The sequence below is a fragment of the Phascolarctos cinereus genome, unplaced genomic scaffold (genome assembly GCF_003287225.1).
Source record: "Phascolarctos cinereus isolate Bilbo 61053 unplaced genomic scaffold, phaCin_HiC Scaffold_2;HRSCAF=192, whole genome shotgun sequence".
NCBI classification, from domain to species: Eukaryota; Metazoa; Chordata; class Mammalia; order Diprotodontia; family Phascolarctidae; genus Phascolarctos; species Phascolarctos cinereus.
In genome coordinates, this window is record NW_027555625.1 from 145,734,522 (window position 1) to 145,754,420 (window position 19,899).

A 19,899-nucleotide genomic window follows, 5' to 3' on the forward strand; every position below is an offset into this window, starting at 1 on the left:
TCTATATATTACTAACAAAGCCCAGCAGCAAGAGATAGAGAAATTCCATTTAAAGTAACTGTAGACAATATAAAATATCTGAACGTTTACCTGCCAAGACAAACCCTGGAACTATAAGAATACAATTACAAAACACTTTTCATACAAATAAAGTCAGATCCAAACAACTGGAAAAATATCAGTTGCTCATGGGTAGCATGAGCTAATATAATAAAAATGACAATTCTACCTAAATTAATTCACTTATTCAGTGCCATACCAATCAAACTACCAAAAAATTATTTTATAGAGCTAGAAAAAATAATAGCAAAATTCATCTGGAAGAACAAAAGGTCCATTAGGTGGTGCAGTGGATAGAGCACCTGCCCTTGATCAGGAGGACCTGAGTTTAAATCTGACCTCAGACACATTAACACTTACCAGCTATGTGACCCTGGGCAAGTCACTTAACCCCACTGCCTAGCCAAAAAAAAAAAAAAGTAATAAACTTCAGAAAAACCTGGAAAGATTTGCATGAACTGATGCTGAGTGAAGTGAGTAGAACCAGGAGAACACTGTACATAGTAACAGCAACACTGGGTGATGACTGACTTGTTAAGACTTAGCTCTTCTCAGCAATGCAATGACCTCAGACAATTCCAAAAGTTTCATGATGGAAAATGCTATTCATATCAGAGAAAGAACTAAGGAGTCTGAATGCAAATCGAAGCATACTATTTTCTCTCTCTCTTTTTTTTTCTCATGGTTTTGCCTTTTTGCTCTGATTCTTCTTTCATAACATTACTAATGTGGAACTATATTTAATATGTTTGTACCTGTATAGACTATATCAGATTGTATGCCCTCTTGGGGAGGGGGGGAAATTTAGAATTCAAAATTTTATAAAAGTGAATGCTGAAAACCAAAAATAAAAAAAATAAATAAAATTTTAGAAAATGATCATTGATTTTTTATATGCAATTGGAAAATATCTAACAAAATAAATAAAAATATTTTTTAAAAAAAAGGAAATGGAGTATCACATGTGAGGAAAGCAAAAAGGCAAGCAGGGCTGGATCAAAGAATACATGTTGGGGAATAACGTATAATAATGCCAAAAACGTAGGTCAGGGCCAGTTTATGAGTTTTTGGTTTTGGTATAAACATGCAATTATTTAAAATAGTTCTATATCAGTCATTTTGTATAAGAAGACTCAAATAAAAGGAAAAAATGAAAGAAAGTAAAAAATAGCATGCTTCAGTTTGTATTCAATCAATATCAGTTCTTTCTCTGGAGGCAGACAGTATGATTCATTAGTCCTTTGGGATTGTCTTGGATCACTGCATTGTTGAGAAGAGCTAAGTCATTCACAGTTCTTCACTGAACAATATTGTTGTTACCATGTACAACATTCTCCTGGTTCTATTCGCTTCACTATGCATCAATTCATGTAAGTCTTTCCAGGTTTTCTTTTTTAAATTATCTTGCTTATAATTTCTTATAGCACAATAATATTCCATTATAATCATATAACACAGCTTGTTTAGCCATTCCCCAACTGATAGGAATCACTTTGATTTCCAATTCTTAGCCACCTCACAAAGAACTGCTATAAATATTTTTTGTACAAATAGGTCCTTTTCCCTTTTGTTGGATGTCTTTGGGATACAGACCTATCAGCTGGATCAAAGGGTATGCACAGTTTTATAGCCCTTTGGGCATAGTTCCAAATTTCTGTTACAAGGAATTTTCAAAGCCAAAGAGAGGGGTTTGTATTTGATCCCAGAGATATTAGGGAGTTTATTAAGCAGAGGATTGACATGGTCAGACCTGTGTTTTAGGAATATCATTTTGGTAACCACATGTAGGATGGACTGGAAAGAAAGACTGGAGGCAGAGAAACCAATTGGGAGGCTAATGGAATAATTTAGGTGAGAAATGACGTGGGTAATGGCCATATGAAATGGAAAGAAGGGAATAAAAGTAAGAATTTTTGTGGAGGTAGAGTCAACAACACTTGGCAACTGACTGGATATACAGGATAAGGGAGAGTTAAGAGGCAAGGATAACTCCAAGATTTCAAACCTGAGTGACTGAAAGGATAGTGATAGGTGGGAAGAGGGATAGGTTCTTTGGGGGAAGGAAAAAGTAAAGACTAGGAGGAAAAAAACATACACAATCACAAAAACATAAATAGAAAGAATGCTAAAACAAAAATGAATGTATAATCACAATGACCAGCTTGGCTCTGGTAAAGAGCTGAGAGAAAATGCACCTCCTTCCTTTCACTGCAGAGGTGGAATACTATGGGTATGCAATATTACATAACCTGTCAGACTTGGTTGATGTATATCAACCTCAGTTATACCCAACTGCTTCTTCTTCCCCCTTCTTTTACAGTCTTTCTTACAAGAATATCCATTGGGTAGGTGCAGAGGGGGAAAAAAAAAAATATATATATATATATATATATGCACATACATATATATGATTGTGAGTAAAAACCAAAAAGTCATCAAGTTTTAAAAAACACAATCAAGAAAAAGCAAATCAATGGTCTGAGTTATTAAGCAACATAAGATGACCTTATCCCTTCATTTAAGAGAATCATGTAATTCTCTTATGCTTTATTATCTATAAATGGTAAATGAGTTGAAAATAAACAGAATCTATTTAAGGTAAGCAAAACAACATGATTTTCACTGAATTTGAAGTAGCCAAGTATTTCTAAGCGAAAAATCTCTTAAGGTTGTCACTTCCAGTTCTGACATTTTATTCCATTCCCTTCTAAGTGTATACCTTTTTTTTACCTCGTGATGTTTGGAACCTCAACTCTTCTTTGCAGTTTAGACTAATCCGAAGAATACTGTGAGTATGCTCATACACTATTTTTACATCATTAGTTAGATGAAGAAGTACATCCTTTTACCAATGGACCATATTACTTTTTTTAAAGAGGATATATATCAACAAAATCTCACTTGCACAAAATCCATTAAAAAAAGATTTTAAGCAATAAGAATGTTTCCTTACAGAGCTTTAAGCACCAGATGTTGAAAATATTTAAAATGACTGTCTGCACTTAGAAAAAATTGTTTCTATTGTGAAACGAAGAACTCTCACCTGACTGCTTCAGATACATTGTTTGAAGTATGTCCAGATAAGGCATCGTGCAAATTTCGGATAAAATAATCTCTGTACTCTTCTGAGAGGGCCATAAATGTTCCACCCATCACAATAAACTCTACTTTATCCACACTGTGACCCAGTTGTTTCAACTGAAAGAAATAAAATTCACTAGTTATGATAAAAGACAATGACAATAGTGCCTTAAATTCCTAGATTTTGTATTGTGAAATGTTTCATTAGTACTGGAATTGAAAAATTAGAAACCATCTATATACATTTTACTTAATTCTGTGAAAGAGTTGATTCAAATAAGAAGTGCTCCAAGCATGTGAAAAGAAAAAGCAATTGAAAAGCTAGAATGTGGTAAAAGGAATTATTAAATAAATAATGAACAACTCAATTAAGATAAAACTAAGGGGATGTCAAAAAAGAGGGTAGAAAACAAAAAGAAGTACAGGTATGTATGCTATGAATTAGGAATATATGCTAATGGAAAATTGAAGAGGTAGGAAAAAATAAAGAACTGCCAAATTAAAAAGTAAATTACAGTGATACAGAAGAGAAAGTAGGGTGGCTTAAGTACTTATAGAAGTTTTAGTTTTCAATTTTCAGAAAGCAAAGTATGAAAAGCAAAATTATTCTAATCACTAGACAAGCTATGAAGAAGCATTATTTCTCCTGCTAAAAATTAGAAACTAGAAATTATGATAATTCTGTGAACAATTTTCTGTTTCATCGACTACAATTCAACCATCAGTAAGTAAACAAAGATTCCATTCATGAGCAGAAATCATTAAGTTCATCTTTGCATGAGCTTTTTGCAAATTTTTAAACTTGATAAAAGCAGACAGCAACAGTTTCCCAAAGTGCTCAAATTTCATTTGCCACACATACATGACTCAAAGGCCTGTTTTGTTCTCTTTTTGGTCCTTGTAAACAGTTATGAGAATTCCAGAGAAGGAACCCTTTACAAACTACATGATAAGCATCTCCATTTGGTAGCTATATGATGCTGAGAAAGGACAACATTTCTCTCCTTTACCCTTAAAGCTAGAGCTAATTAAGGGCAGGATTTTAGATTAGTCGTTCTCAAAATTTTTTAGTCTCAGGACCCTTTCATACTCTTAAAAATTATTCATATCTATTGATATTTGTTATGAAAATAGTTTTGACCTTATGGATCCCTTGAAAGTATCTCAAGGACTCAAGACTCAAGATCTCTGGACCACACTTTGAGAACTACTGGTTTAGATAGTTGTCTGTCTCAGGTTAAAACAAACAACACAAAACATAAAAATTACTGCCTCCATTTAGTAGTGGGAGACAGAATAATAGCACTACCTCTTGCTAGTTATTATTATTCAACTTTCTTCTTTCCTCTATTCCTAATCTACTCCAGGTTTTCTTCAGAGGAGGTGCTCTAAGAAGCATGATTTCGAGGGCATACTTATAGATAGGATCTGGCCTTCAAAGAAACCTTGCACCTAGAAGATATATTATATAGTAGCCTGTATAACCTGTTCTCTTGGTCGGGGCTGCTGACACTGCTCTAGGATAAGCATGTCCCGCTCTCTGCATGAAGGGAGAATGGGAGTGCCTAGCAAAGCACCAATGGTCTATCTGTGTTCATAAGGGCTAGAAGAATATCCGGGAGAGAATTAGCTTCTGGATCTGGGCTAGTAAAACTACCAGCAGGCTTGCAATTTGAGAAGTAATGGTTCTCAGGTCATTTTTTCTTCAGACTTCTCAAGTTACAATGTTCTGAGCCTCCACCCTTACTCATAAATGTCCTTCATAACTATCATCAAAGCTGTACATATAGGATAATGTCAGGTTTTATTTATTGAGTATAGTTTTGAGATTACATGTGAAGTGTAAATATTTCCTATATATATATTTTGTTCTACATCAAGCATTAAATTTGCCTTCTTGTATGTAACTATATAAATCTAAAGGTAGTTTTTGGTTGTTTCTTGTTGCTGCTGTTAAGGCAATGGACCTATGGTTTTTACTGGTGTAGAGAATTACCAGAGGAAACTCCTATCAGTGCAATTTTTTGCACTCCAGCCTTCCTTCACCTCCCACCGGAACTAAGAATCCTGCTTCTAGGACCCTGGGCACTAAGAGGTGAATTTTCACATACTGTTGCCCAAAACCAGGTCACTAAGCCACTTCTCAGACACCTCCAAATCAAGTCACTGCATACGAGCCTTCCTTTTCTTCAAACTCTAGTTCCACTAGGTGTGTCACAACGTGAGGGCAGAGGCTGTTTGGCTTTTTAGTTGTATCCCTAGCACTTAACACAGAGCTTGGCATGCAGTAAATGCTTACTAAATGCTCATTCATTCATTCATTCATTCATTCATAGTTGCCTGAAGGCACTAAGGAGTTAAGTGACTTGCCTAGGTTCACAAAGCCTATATATCAGAGGCCTTCCTAGGTCCAGGACTGGCTCCCTACCTGCTATGTCATACTGCATCTTTGCACATTATTTATACTAATAATATCAGGACAATTAAAACAAAATTCCAGGGTAAAAAAAAAAGTGCATAGTTTGGTCAGCCTACCTACAATATACTACATTTTTCATCAGGTTCATGGGAGCCAAAGTGGAGAGGTGAAAACATGGAGAAATGGAACAAAATGCAGTAAAATACACTAGGGGCCTTTAGAAATGAAAAAAGTCAACATCCCTTGAAGGAAATGGTGTTTCTCATTTATCTAAAATGTCAATAGGTATTACAAGGTCTTCTACTCTCACCTGTCAATCAATGATCCATTACATAAAGAGGGAAACTACAGTTGTTTCTGAATCTAGATCTAGCCTAAATTCACCAGTTATGTTTTGAATCAATCAATAAAGCATTTATTAAGTTGCTACCACATACCAGGCACTGTGCTAAACCACCATCTCTTATTATTAAGTTCTTAACTCTTTTATTACTGATGGAAAATGGTTTTTAAAAGGTTTTAACATATTTACCTGGTCTATTCGGTGCCTTGTCTGGAGAAAAGGGTCATATCTGGCACGGATAGCCCTCATGGAAGTTGGCTAAATAAAAAAAGGAAAAGTATTCAAAGTTTCTTTTTCTTGGTCATCTAATTTACTGTCAATTTTCAAATAAATGTAGATTAAAAGTAAAAAAAGTAAATAGTCATCTCTCTCTCCTTCCCTCTCTCCTCCTCTTACTTCTTTTCTCCCTAACCCCTCCCTTTCTCTATTCGCCCCCCCCTTCAGCTGGGATTAATATCTGCTTAACCACCACCCAATGTTGCAAGCATTTTAGTTATAGGATGTTTCTCTGGATCACCTATCTGTTGAACAACCACTGATTTGCATAGCAGGATTATAGCTTTAACATGTTAGAGAAGGAATATATTAAGACTCTAAAGATCACCTAGTCTGATTCCCTCATTTTGTTGTTGTTGTTGTTTAGTATTTTCTTTTTCCCCAGTTACATGTAAAAACAATTTTTGACATTCATTTTTAAAATTTTGAATTCCAAATTCTCTCTCTTCTTCCCACCCAGCCCCTGTCACTGAGAAGGCAAGCAATTCAATATAGGTCATACACGTGTAGTCATGCAAAACATTTCCATAACAGTCATGATATGAAAGAAAACAAAGACCAAAAAACAAAAAACAAAAACCAACCCCCCAAAAAACCCTCAAGAAAAATAAAGTAAAAAAAGTACACTTCAATCTGTATTCAGACACCATCAGTTCCTTCTCTGGGGATGGATACCACCCTTTACCATAAGTCTTTCAGAGTTGTCTTGGATCACTGTATTGCTGAGAATAGCTAAGTCATTCGCAGCTGATCATCTTGCAGCACTGCTGTTACTCTGTACACAGGACATTGCACTTTGCATCAGCTCATGCAAGTCTTTCCAAGTTTTTCTGAGGCCATCCTGCTCATCATTTTTCACAGCACAACAGCATTCCATCAAAATCCCATAGCACAACCTGTTCAGTGATTCCCAAATCAATGAGCACCCCCCCAACCTCCAATTCGCTGACACGAGAAAAGAGGTGCTATAAATATTTTTGTACATATAGGTCCCTTTCCTGTTTTTTTTTTAAATCTCTTTTGGGATACAGACCTAGTAGTGGCATCACTAGGTCAAAGGGCATGCTCCATAGCCCCTTGGGCACAGTTCCAAAATTACTCTAAAGAATGGTTGAATCAGTTCACAACTCCGCCAACAGTGCACTAATATCTCACTTTTCCCACATCCCCTCCAGCATTTCTCACTTTCTTCCTCTGTCCTATTAGCCAATTCAACAGTATGAGGCAGTACCTCAGAATTGTTTCAATTTGCATTTCTTCAATCAAGAGTGAGTCAGAGCATTTTTTCATATGGTCACATATAGTTTTGATTACCTCATCTGAAAACTGTTCATACCCTTTGCTGATCCTCTCATTTGAATGGCTGAAAGCAACTGAAGCTCCTAAGAGTGAAACTCTTTGGTCATACTGACTGGGACGAGAACCCATGTCTTTGGGTACACAGTCCAGCACTCCTTCCACTATACAATGCTGCCTCTTACTTCTCCCTAGTGTGACGCAATTCTTACATCACACACAGATTTAACAGTCCAAAAGGGTATGTGGAGAGGTGAACAGAACGTACAAGTGTTTTGAAAGCTGAAGATAAGTAGTATACAGGTGAAAGAGGGAAAAGATGATTAGAAGAAAATAAGAAGATAGGTAGCAAAGTTGGCCAAAGAAATGACCACAAGATATTAATATCTAACTTGTTTTACAAAGCACCTGACACTACACACTAAATCTAAGTAATAATGAAATGAGATAAAATAGATTTTGATATAGCTTTTTAGAGTTCATCTCTCTGCATAAAAAAAAATCACTAGCTCAGTTTTTAAAAGATACCCCCGAATGCATTTTATTTCATCCCAGTACTCTTAAGAAATATCTATACAATAAAAACATAGAAACATCCTCACAGTCAACCCAATCTACCTCCTCCCTCTCCTTTAAATACTCTAACTAGTCAGAGATGGAATCAGTTTACCTAACAACTCTACTCTTCACAGAAGGAACAGGTAGTAGCATGAAGTGGAAAAAGGGGAAGCAACCCAAGGCAACAGGACACAAAGGACAGTACATAAACAGGTAGGGGATAACCTAGAGGCAATCTAGAGAAAACAACTGGAATGGAATTTTCCTTTTTTCCTCAAAATTATGACTGCTTTGCAGAAAATGGAGATTGTTAGCATAATTATCACCACCTTACATTTTAAAATACCCCAAGATATTGCATGAGTTTTTTTAAAAAATCACTTTAAGAAAAAATTTTAAAATAGCATGAAAAAAAGAATGATGAAATAATGAAGAAAATTAATAATATGGTAGATACAGCAAAAAATCCAAAGCAGCAAAGGAATAGAACACTGACTCCTGTGGAAAACAGAACTGTACACAATCACGAGTAACTCAAAGTACAGACACTATAACTTCTGTTAAAGAAGTTATTTCCACTCTGTTCCCACTGGCCATAAGAAGCGAACAGCAAAGTTATATTCATCTTCACATACTAAGGAAAAATTTCTAAGTACTTGTAATTTTAGGCTAGTGTTTTCTACAATTAAGCTTCTAAAGTAATTATTTCCCTTTCAAAAAGAGAACAATAATATTCTGCCCAATCAGAGCACTAAATCTTTTTCCCAGCACTGAATGATCCTATACATCATTTACTAGGGAAGGTAGGCTTTTTCTATTTGGGGATGGATTTTCCTGCATCTAACTTTAAAAAAAAATTCTTGTGGAACACTACATTGAATACAAAGTCTGACAAAGCATTTTATTATGATAAATAAAGTAACTCAAAGATATTTTACCTCATATCCAGTATAAGATTGGGTTGAATACTCAAAATCTGAGTCAGGTCCACCAGGACAGTAACTGTCAAAATGAAAAACAGATTAAAATGCGATTTACAAACCTTATTTCAAGAGCTCAAATAATAACCAAGTTTTTATATTCTCCATGCTGCTGAAATCAGAGAGTTCCATCACAGAAATACAAAGAGAAATGTCTAACTCAGCACCCACTTCAGTGAATGTTTTGCTACCAAGAAAGCTATGGAAACGCATAAAAGAATAACATTACTTGCACTTTTAAAGGACACAGTCACTAATGGATCATATTTTTAGGCATTTTTAATGGCAATAAATTGTGAATATTTTCCTCAGGATGCCATTAAGCCCTCAGCAATGAAGGTTTGGTCTTAAATATATACAGGAATACCTCTTTCCCTTCTTACCAACTGAGATCAGCCATATGCCCCTACTAACTATCTTTATTTTAAAGTCCAAGGAGACAAAGGTGAAGTATTTCTATAGAATTCTTTCCTTATCATAATTCCTTTTTTTGACCCTTAATTTTCCTTAATTTTCCAACACTCACAGCAGAGTCTATACCTATTTTCAGGTTTGATTTATCCAGTTAATAGGACAAATATGTGTTCTTTTGTCTTCTGATTTCATTATATGTTCTTCAGTTAATATTATGACAATAGTCACTAAATGCAAAATAGCCAGAAGCATACTGAAAATTCATTTTTTTAAAAAATGGGAGCATTTTATAAGTCATGTACAGGCTGTTTTAAAGAACTGAATTATAATTTTTGTTTCTAATGAAACCTAAGCTTAAGTTATCAGAATTAAAACCAATTTGGAGATTAATGAGCATCTACTGTTATTGATAAAAGAAGACACACATCATTCATTATAACCACCATACTTACACACATATATTTCCTGTAAAATTAATATGTGGACATCTGTGGGGCTTGCACATCACCGCCACAACAGCAATCTGTAATGGGAAGATTTGTAAAAAATAAAAAACCAAAATCACTCTTCTACCCCACCTCCATAACAAGTAGTCTGTATATCGCCCTCATTTTCTCAGACTACCCTCCCACGGCACCCCTTCTCTCTCCCAAAACTGTTCTAGATAGTGGCCCTTCTCTAGTTCCATTTATGTCTCCGAAGTGCAATGGCTCCAGAGTGTAACAAGTACAGATACAAAACAATTTTACAAAAGCATCACTTAACGTTTTCTTTTTTACCTCAACTCTCTAAGCAAGTCACATGTTCTCAATGACTTTGAAGTCACAGAATTATAGAATTACAGTCTGCAAATCCAAACCTACAAATCTGCATTAAATGCATATATGACCCTCACTCAGATAAGCATAAAGCAAGAGAAAGAGTGGAAAGGGGACAAAGGAGACATCAAAGAGCTACCACAAAATGTAAAGATGATGAAATGGGAAGTTTACAAAAGTAGTCACACTGAACTAAGTCTTATCTACACAAGGATTCTGAAAGGCAGAGATAAGAGACAAGTGCATCCCAGGTTTTAGAAAGTCAACATTTTAAAAACAGAACACATGACCTCTCTTCCCCAACCCACCCTTCTTCTAAACTTTCCCATTACTGTCATCATTTCCCACTGGGCTAAGCTGGACTTCCTCTTTGTCTCCAGCAACTCATTTTCCTGCAGCACTGAATCGACTCTGAAGCTCATACCTCCTTAGCACCCCTTAGCCCGGGGATCCCTCCTTTTCTCCCCCTCTCTGGTAGGAGAGCTCCTTCCAGATCCTTCAGTTAAGGAGGGGGACCAGGGCAGCTAACTCATCATTACCCACCGAGCTGCAGGTTCTCCTCATGCCCCTCATGCTAGGCGCCCTCCCCACCCCACTTTTCAGCTTCTTCTGTTGTCTTTCTCCATCCGATTACGAGTTCCTTGGGGACAGAGAAGCCTTTCTGTGTATTCCCAGTGCTCAGCACAGTGCCTGGCACATAGTAGGAATTTAATGTTTGGGCACCAAGATTTGATGATACGGAGGTGGGATTGCAGTACTTTTTACATTCCCCACCTTTACTTACAATATTTCCCTAATCCTTTCTTCTTTACCCATCGAAAGCTTATTCTTCCTTCCCAGCTCACATCAAGTCTTTCCCATCTACCTCAACTGTCTCTCCCACCTCTGAACAACTACAGTACTCACTTTCTACACCACTCATTTGATATTATGTTCTCTGTACGGATAGCTGGTGGTTTTTTTGTGTGTATGTATGTATATGCCTTATCTTCCCAGCAATAAAACAACAATTTACAAGAGGAACAGCATGTGTACCACAATTTAAAGACAATCAAGCTCACATCCCTAACTACTAGCCTACAAAGCTATCGCTTACCCCACTGGCAGTTCTGATTGGCTTTGCTTTTAACTTGGGCACCAAGATTTTACGATACTGAGGTGGGACTGCAGCAATGATATCTACCAGTCGAGGCTGGGCTGAAAGGCCATACTTGGCAGCTGTTCTGGTTTTCACTCTGAAAAAGAATCATTTGGCATTAAAAGGATTATTCTCATTCCCAGACAGATGACCAAAACAATTAAGGCACTTATAGGCAAGACTCTGCTCATGCACCCCTTTCCATCTAGCAAGTGGCAATAATGGCTTCAACTGGTCAATGTTTAGAGAACTGAATGTTGCCTTTCTTGGGCCTTAGGATACCAGTAAGTCTTACTACTGTAGAAGGCACCAACAATCATGAAACTCTAATTCCAGATGCCTACAACTTATGCTCTAATTCCACAGGAACTACAGACAAAATATTGTTTCTGGACAGCAGGAATAAAGGAATGAGAGCTAATAACAACAGACATTTTTAACGTCTCCTATCTAAATTCAGTTCTGGGACCAAAACTGTCAGTCAACAAGTATTTATTAAAAACTCACTACAGTTATCCCTTCCACATTGCAGGGGTTAGGGATATGGTGCCCCCATGATCTGGAACATCAGCATATAATTTCTTGGACCTACTTCATATTAGAGAAGAAGTTGGAATTATTATGGTATTAAAAGATAAAATATGTTGATATTATACAATACTTTCCTTATATTTTATGCATTTCTGAGTTTCTAAAGTTTTTCTGTGTCATCTTCTGGCCTTCACATGTCATCTATAGCTCCTGCAAAACTCTTCAAAAATTCCCATTTAATTTCTTATGCCAACCCTTGATATATGGAAACCAAGATGGGGAAAGTGGTGATGTGGAAGGGATAACTGTATGTGCCAGGTACTGTGCTAAGCACTAGGGAATGAAAGAAAGGCAAAAACATGATCCATGCCCTCAAAGAGTTCACATTCTAATAGAGGTGACAACACACAAACAAGTGGGTTTATATACTAACAAGTATGTACATAAAAGAGTAAGTGGGAGGTAATCTAGAAGGAAAGGCACTAGTGGTAGGAGGCTGAGGGAGAGGGGGAAGGGCAAAATTCTAACTGAGCTTCTTCTTGAAGGAAGCCAGGGAAGCCAAAAAGCAGAGGTGAGGAGAGACAACTGGACAGCCTGTGCAAAGGCAGGAAGATAGAAGGTTGAGTGTCACATATAAGAGAATCTGGTGTCTCTGGGTCATGGAGTGTAGGGAGGGGAGTAAAGCGTAAGAAGTACGGAAAGGCAAGAAGAAGCCAATGTTCAAAAAGCTAAACAGTGGATTCTCTACTTGATTCTGGAAGAAACAGGGAGCCACCAGAGTTTACTGAGTAGGGAGTGTGACACTGTCAAAACTGCACTTTAAAAAGATCATGTTGGCAGCTGAATAGAGAGGGGAGAGACTTGGGGCAAGAAGACCAACCAGGAGGCTACTCCAAAAGTCCAGTTCAGGTGTGTGGTTATAAGGTCCTGCATCAGGGTGGCAGCTATGTAAGAGGGATTTATATGAAAGAGGTTGTGAAAGTAAAAACCAGGCCCTGGAGTCAGGAGGACCAGAGTTCAAATGTAGCCTCAGACACTTACTAGCTGCATGACCCCAGGCAAGTCACTTAACCTTGACTGCTTCCGCCCACCCCCTACTCCTCAAAAAAGAAAATAAAGACAAGACCTGGCAACTGATTGGACATGTGGGGTGCATGTGAGCGAGTTGCCAACGATGACAGTGATGAGATTGTGAGCTTGGGTGACCAGAAGGATAGTAGTGCCCTTGACCAGTAAGAGGGAAATTGGGAAAAGGAGATCATTTAGGGGGAAAGGACACTAAGTTCTGTATGGGACATGCTGAATTTAAGATGTCCTTGGGACCTCTAGTTTGAGATGTCCAAGTTGGTGATGTGAGACTGGGAGACTGAAGACTGAACCTATTGGAGCTGATGAGATCAACAAATGAGCTAGTATACGGGGAAAAGAAAAGAGGGTCCAGGATAGAGCCTTAGGGGTTACCCATAGTTGCTGGGTATGACCTAGAGGAAGATCCAGCAAAGGACACTGAGGAGCCATAAGACAGGTAGGAAAACCAGAAGAAAGCAGCGCCAGCTGACAGTCTCTAAGGCTACAGAAAGATGAAGAAGGATGAGGCCTGAGAAATGGCCATTAGATTTGGCAATTAAGAGATCACTGGCAACTTTGGAGAGAACAGTTTCAGTTGAATGATGAAGTCAGAAGCCAGACTGCAAAGAGTTTAGAAGAAAGTGAGAGGAAAGGAAGTGGAGTCACCAAGTGTAGATAAATGGCTCCCTCAAGGAATTTAGCCATAAAAGGGAGCAGGGATAGAGTACAATAGCTAGCAGGAATGGCCAAATCAAATAAGAATTTAAGGATGGGGGAGGCAGGAGCATGTTTGTAGACAGCTGAGAAGCAGCCAGTAGATAAGGATACACTGAATGTCAGTGAGAAAGAGGGGATCAGAGAAGGAGCAATCTGATGAAGAAAAAGGGATAGAATGGAATCAAGGGTTTATATAAAGGGGTTTGAACAGGTAAAGAGTGGGCTAGGTAACTACTGGGAAACTACAAACTACTTTTAATGACCTCAAGCTTCTTCTTGAAATAAAGGCTTCTCTTTAACAACAAGACTGTTTCAGTGACACCATATATGTAAGAGTAAAGAAATATGATAGTCTCTGAAGAATTAAGCTCCAGAGGAACCCAAATGGCAAAGGATATGCACATAGCAGGTGTGAACAGGTATACATTTACCAATGAAGAGTTCCCTTGAAGAGGTAGTGTGGATGTCACTAGAGAAATTTATTTAAAAAGAAAAAAAAAAGAGAGACAGTTATTCACATAGTAAGAGCAAGAGATGAACTAATGGGTATAATTCCATTAGTATCTGCCCAATGTCAAGAGACCTAGAAGAAGGGCCTTGGCATATTCAAGAGACCCTTTGTTGAGGCTTATGAGAAGATAAGAGCAAGAGCAGCACAGAATGAATATGGATGGGTTGCATTTGTACCTTTGGATGGAGCATACACATCAATGAGGCCATAAATCCAAAGTACTATACAAATTAGAAGGCAGTCAATTATACTTTTTACTTGACCAGGGATATTTGGGGCTTTATCACCATCCACCAACAAACTGAGCATTTGTCATGCAAAATATTGTGCTAATTGCTGGGGGATACAAAGAAGCATAGGACACAGTCATTCATTTATTCAAAGATAAATAAGGAGGTAAAATAGCAAAACATAAAGTAAGCTCCTAAAGTGGTCCAAACAGCAATTGCTACATCAGAGTTTGGATGAAGGAGATTATTATAGTTTGGAATGGTGGTTGAAAGGTTTATGAAGAGTGTAGGCATAGGCTGGGCTTAAAAAAAAAGCAGACTATTGTAATACTGCTGATTCTAGTCAATAAAGAAACAAACAACAGGAGACAATAACTAATGTGGAGTGATATTTACAAGGGAAGAATCAAAATGAACATTAAGATTATAAGAAGGTGAATGGTGGTACCACTGAAAGAAAGAGTAAAGTCTAGCAGGAGAGACAGGTGAAGCTGGCTCTAGGTGAAGAAATAAGAAGTATGATTTTAGAATTTCAAGGAATGACCATACATACAAACAATAATACCCAGAAGGTAGCTGAAAATGTGAAACAATAACTCAGGAGAGATGTAAGATTTCAATTTTACACAATGAGCTAACGGCTACAGACAAGATGTCCAAAGGAGAGAATACACAGAGAAAAAGTATGAGTATGTTCATAGTTAGAGGGCAGCTGCTAAAGATATCATGTTAGTCAAGAAATGTTTATTATGCAAGTAGGATAGTGGGGGGAGGAAGAACTGGTAGCAGGGAAAGACCCAGTGAAAAAGCTGAAAATGTCAAGAGTGGGAATAATAGCTACCTCCAGGTCCCAGAGGAGGAAAGGGATAGGATTATAAGTATGAAAAGTTAATCTTAGAAAGGAAGATCACTTTTTCTCCTAGGGCAGAAGGGAAGAATTGAGGTTGAGAATGAGGCAAGCAGGAAACCTAAATTTCCAAGACTGAAGGATGACATATGACAAAGTCAGAAGTTTTAGAAAATTACATGAACAGTTCTACAATGTCAACAAATGAGATTTTTTTTAGGACACTAAAAAAATAAATATCACTTACTTATTTAGATCAATATCTTTCCCCTGTTCATGTGCTTCAATCAGTTGTTTAATAACATCACCTATGGTCAGTATCATCAACTCAGCAGGGCTGAGATCTCCTGAAAAAGAAATCAACATTCAAAAACAGAATATTATATTTACAAACTTTTAGAAGCTTATGCATACTATAGTTTAGTGGCTTTTTTGATTATTGATCTAACCCTGCAAAATTAAAAACTCAAGCAAGACTTTTAACCTTAGCCATCCTACTATTCTGATTATATATTTTTAACATTTAAATAAAAATGAAGCAGATTTTATCTGCAGTTTAAGTGAGAAATGACTATATAGTATTTTAGCAGCTACATTTTAAGTAAGGTATTCATTCGCAGGATGGAAGTAACCATGAAGAGCAGAGATAACATAAAGAAAAGATCTACCTTATGGCTGCAAAGGCAGCGCTATTAGGTTAATATATGAATATGTATATGCACACACAGGCTTGAGGTAGTTAGTATAAGATGGATTGAGTCCAAGATATTATCAAGATGGTGAAGAGTTAATATTGTATGAGGGTTGGTGGAAGAAACTGGGGATGTTTAGTCTGGAGAAGAGAAGACTGAGAAGGGACACAACATAGCTGTTTTTAAATGTCTGAAAAGCTGTCATGTGGAGGAGGGATCACATTTGTTTTGTCTGGTCCTAGAGCAAAACTAAAAGCAAGGGGCAGAAGTTTTAAAGGCAAACTTAGGGGTGAAGGAAGAAAAACTTCCTATGTCCTAACAATAGAGGTATTTAGAAACAGAACAGGCCACCTCTGGAGGGAGTGAGTTCCCTGTTATTAGACAGCTTCTGAGCAAAGGCTGGTTGATCACTTGTCAGTAGTGTAGTAGTTTTAGGCAGGGTTGGACTAAATGGCTGCCGACACTACTTTCCACTCTGAAATTCTGTGATAATATTAACAGGAGATTCTCTTCTTCTTCCTCAACTAAAGAGGAAAAGGAACAAAAAGTGAAAGAAAAGGGCATAAATCTGTAGAGGGTGCTCTCAAAAAGTTTTTACCCACAGGAAAGAAATCGATGTAATTGAAGTTCCTCCTCCCCAAATAACTAGAACATCCCCGCCACCACTTTGTTGTACTACTCTACATATTGTAGCTAGGTGGGCCAGTGGACCGATCGATGGTGCCTGATGTCAAGAATATTTGAGTTCAAATCTTGTCTCAGGCATTTACTAGCTGTATAACCCTGGGCAAGTCACTTAACCTCTAGCTGCCTCAATTTCCTCATCTAAAAAGTGGGGACAATAATAGTACCTACTTCTTAGGGCTGTTGTGAGCACTGAATTAACATAAAAAAAACTTTGCAAACTTTTAAACACAATATAAAAGTTATCTATTATTTTGCTTTTCAAGTGGTCACAAATACAATTTGACAGATATTTACTAAGCCCTACTTGCAAAGTATTGTGCTTAGCATTTGTTCCTGTGAAGTTGATATCCACAAATATAAGTAAATACAAGGGAACTTGAAGAAGGAGAAAATACCAACAACTGGGGAGATGAGGAATGGCTTAGAGTCTATAGGAAGCAACACCTGAGCTGATTCTTGAGGGAAGCTAGAGTAGGTTGGGGTGGTTGGCAGAGGTAAAGATTTGCTCAGGGGGAAATGCGTTGTGATATCTGTAGCTAGTTAATGGACCCAACTGAAAAAATTTCATGGGTGAAATTCTTAGTAGGAAGAGATAAGCCCTCTAATGTAAAAATGAAGGTAGATATCAGCACCACTGGAGCAGATGGGTGGTACAGTGGATAGAGCAGTGGGTCTGGAGTCAGGAAGACCTGAGTTCAAATCCAACCTCAGACACTTACTAGCTGTGTGACCCTGGGCAAGTCATTTAAGTCTGTTTGGCTCAGTTTCCTCATTTGTACAATGAACTGGAGAAGGAAATGGCAAACCACTCCACTATCTTTGCCAAGAAAACCCCAAATGCGGTCACAAAGAGTCAGACGCAACTGAAACGACTGAACATCAACAAAGTCACTAATACAGACCATTTAAAATAAGGATTATTGTATGCCTTTTGAAATACATTCACATTTTGATCCTTAAAATAACCTTAGGAAAGATAACAGCATTATTCTCATTTTACAAATCAGGAAACTGACACAGCAGGATTATGAGTCGTCCAAGTCATACAGCTAACTTGTAAATGAACCAGAAAGGGAATCCAGTCTCCTAACTCTTCTTAGTTCAACACATTTTCTATTGAAAGAAGAACTAAACCAAAACAGATTTTTTTCCCCCTCCCGGTCTTTCTTTCAGAAAGGAAAAAAAAGAGTTCAATGAAATACAAGACGTCCCAAAAGGTTTAGTTTTAAGCTATCACAATTTAAAAGGTTTAATAGCTTAAAAACTGCCGTTAGACCTTTTGGGACAACCTGTATTTACTGCCAGACACTGAGCTGGAAGAACAGAAGCCTGATATGGATTCTTCACCTGCACCCCAAATACTTAGAGGTTTCCTTCTAAAACTCTGGCGTGGGCACTCCTTTTCTCTAACACACAATCAGGGTCACTCTCCTCTCAAGAGGAAGGGGGGAGGGAGGCCCCAAGGTGAAGTGTTGTCATCAGAGGACGGTATAAAAGAAGTTAACTGACCAGTGGCTTTACAAGATGACTTTCTACAGATATAATTTCAACGAAATGAAATGCTGTACACTTTGAGACCACCCAATCCTCAGACGCAAATGAGCTAGGTCTAACCTAGTGCAGATTCTACATCTTTGCCAAAACTGCTTTCAAATCGCTCGAAGCTAGGACGCAAACTTGACGCTTGGGGATCCGCTGCAGCCTCTGAACACCAAAGGGAAGGAAGGCCACGAGTTCGGGGCGTGGGAACCCCAGATAAGGGACAGGCAGGGATCGTGGAAATGGCCCGGCCGAGGGAGGAGGGAGAGGAAGGGGCTTGGGGATCGCACGCGCACACACCTGCCCACGAATGTACACACACACACACACACACACACACACACACACACACACACACACACACACACACACACACACACACACACGTTGGCCATGTGCAGGCACACACAGAGTGACGGACACACACATAGACAAAGTCATAGAAAGGGCGACACAAACACAGCCCCTCAGGGCCGGAGGGCTTCTGAGAAGGGGAACCCAGGGACAGAAAGGCGGAGGCTCCAGATTACACTGGTTTCCCTTTCGCACCTTTACGTTTTTGCTTCATGTTGTCAATGCCGCTGGAGGCAGAAGAAACTCCCGGCCGAGATGAGTCGACTTCCGCTTGTAGCCGGCAAGCAACGAAGCCATATCGCGAAACTGCCGTAAAATCGCCGTAAAGCGGTACTTCTTCCCTCCTCCCCATCTCCCTCCATGTCTTGTGTAGGGAAAGAAAAGAGACCCTTAGTAAAGGTGTTAGGAAATTGGTTTTGGTCGTTTAACCCCTGTTGGGTGCAGGACCTTGTGGTAATTACCCAATTATACTGGCGAGATCCGAGGTAGGTAGGGGACGGGGTTGGGTCCAGGTAATCCTTCGTGCATTATTCACGATACACAGATTGTCCCAAAAGCCTGCTTGTAATCATTTTATGCACTTAACGTTATTCTGAGAAGGAGCCTCTAGATTTCCCCAAACTGCCAGAGGGGTCCGTGACACGAAAAAAGGTTAAGAATTGAGGATCTACGTCAAGCCTCCGGTTTTACAGAGGAAGGAAGTGAATAAGTGGCAGGACTGTAACCTACATCCTCCCACCTCCAAATTCAGTGCACTTACCACGACATCGCTGCTGCCTGTACCTCTGTATATTCTAATTGGACTCAACAGGCACTTGTCAGCTGCCAGCTATGTGCCAGGCCCTGGCTTAGCCACCAGGGATGCAAAGACAAAACTGAAACAGCCCCTGCCTTTAAGGTGCTTACATTGTATTTTTTAAAAATTAATTTATTTTTTAGTTTTCAACAATCACTTCCAAAAACTTTTGACTTTTAAATTTTCCCCACCTCCCTCCCCAAGACTACGTGAAATCTGATATGAGCTCTACATGTACATTCCTATTAAACATGTTTTCACATTAGTCATGCTGTAAAGAATTAGAACCCATAAGAGGAACGTGCTTACATTCCACCGAGTGGAAACATCTATGTAGAAAATTCAATACCAAATAAAAGCAGGAATTTCTTGGGGGAGGGCACTAGCATCTGAGAAGATCAGGAAGGTCTTCCTCCGGGGGAGGGGAGTAGCACAAACCCAGCTTTAAATGAAACTAAAGATTATATGGGGGGAGGTGAAGAAAGGGAATACATTCCAGTCCATCTGTGGCAGCCATGGAGACCCAAAATAGAATGGCCTGCAT

The 19,899-nt window shown here is 38.4% G+C and overlaps 1 protein-coding gene across 2 annotated transcripts in view; it reads right to left on the minus strand.

Moving 5' to 3' along the window:
- Positions 1–18,891, minus strand: part of ELP3 (elongator acetyltransferase complex subunit 3) — a 97,854-nt gene extending 78,963 nt beyond the window's left edge. Inside the window, exons 1-7 of one of the 2 annotated variants that reach the window (XM_020988613.2) lie at positions 18,755–18,877; positions 15,535–15,634; positions 11,342–11,480; positions 9,880–9,950; positions 8,972–9,035; positions 6,093–6,161; positions 3,104–3,258 (exon numbers count right to left, since the gene is read on the minus strand). In XM_020988613.2, coding sequence (XP_020844272.2) covers positions 3,104–3,258; positions 6,093–6,161; positions 8,972–9,035; positions 9,880–9,950; positions 11,342–11,480; positions 15,535–15,634; positions 18,755–18,773 — 617 coding nt within the window. In that variant the 5' untranslated portion in view covers positions 18,774–18,877. Of the gene's footprint in view, positions 1–3,103; positions 3,259–6,092; positions 6,162–8,971; positions 9,036–9,879; positions 9,951–11,341; positions 11,481–15,534; positions 15,635–18,754 lie in introns of both variants that reach the window. The other variant, XM_078149659.1, reaches the window with a different exon arrangement.
- Between the last annotated feature and the right edge of the window lie 1,008 nt (positions 18,892–19,899).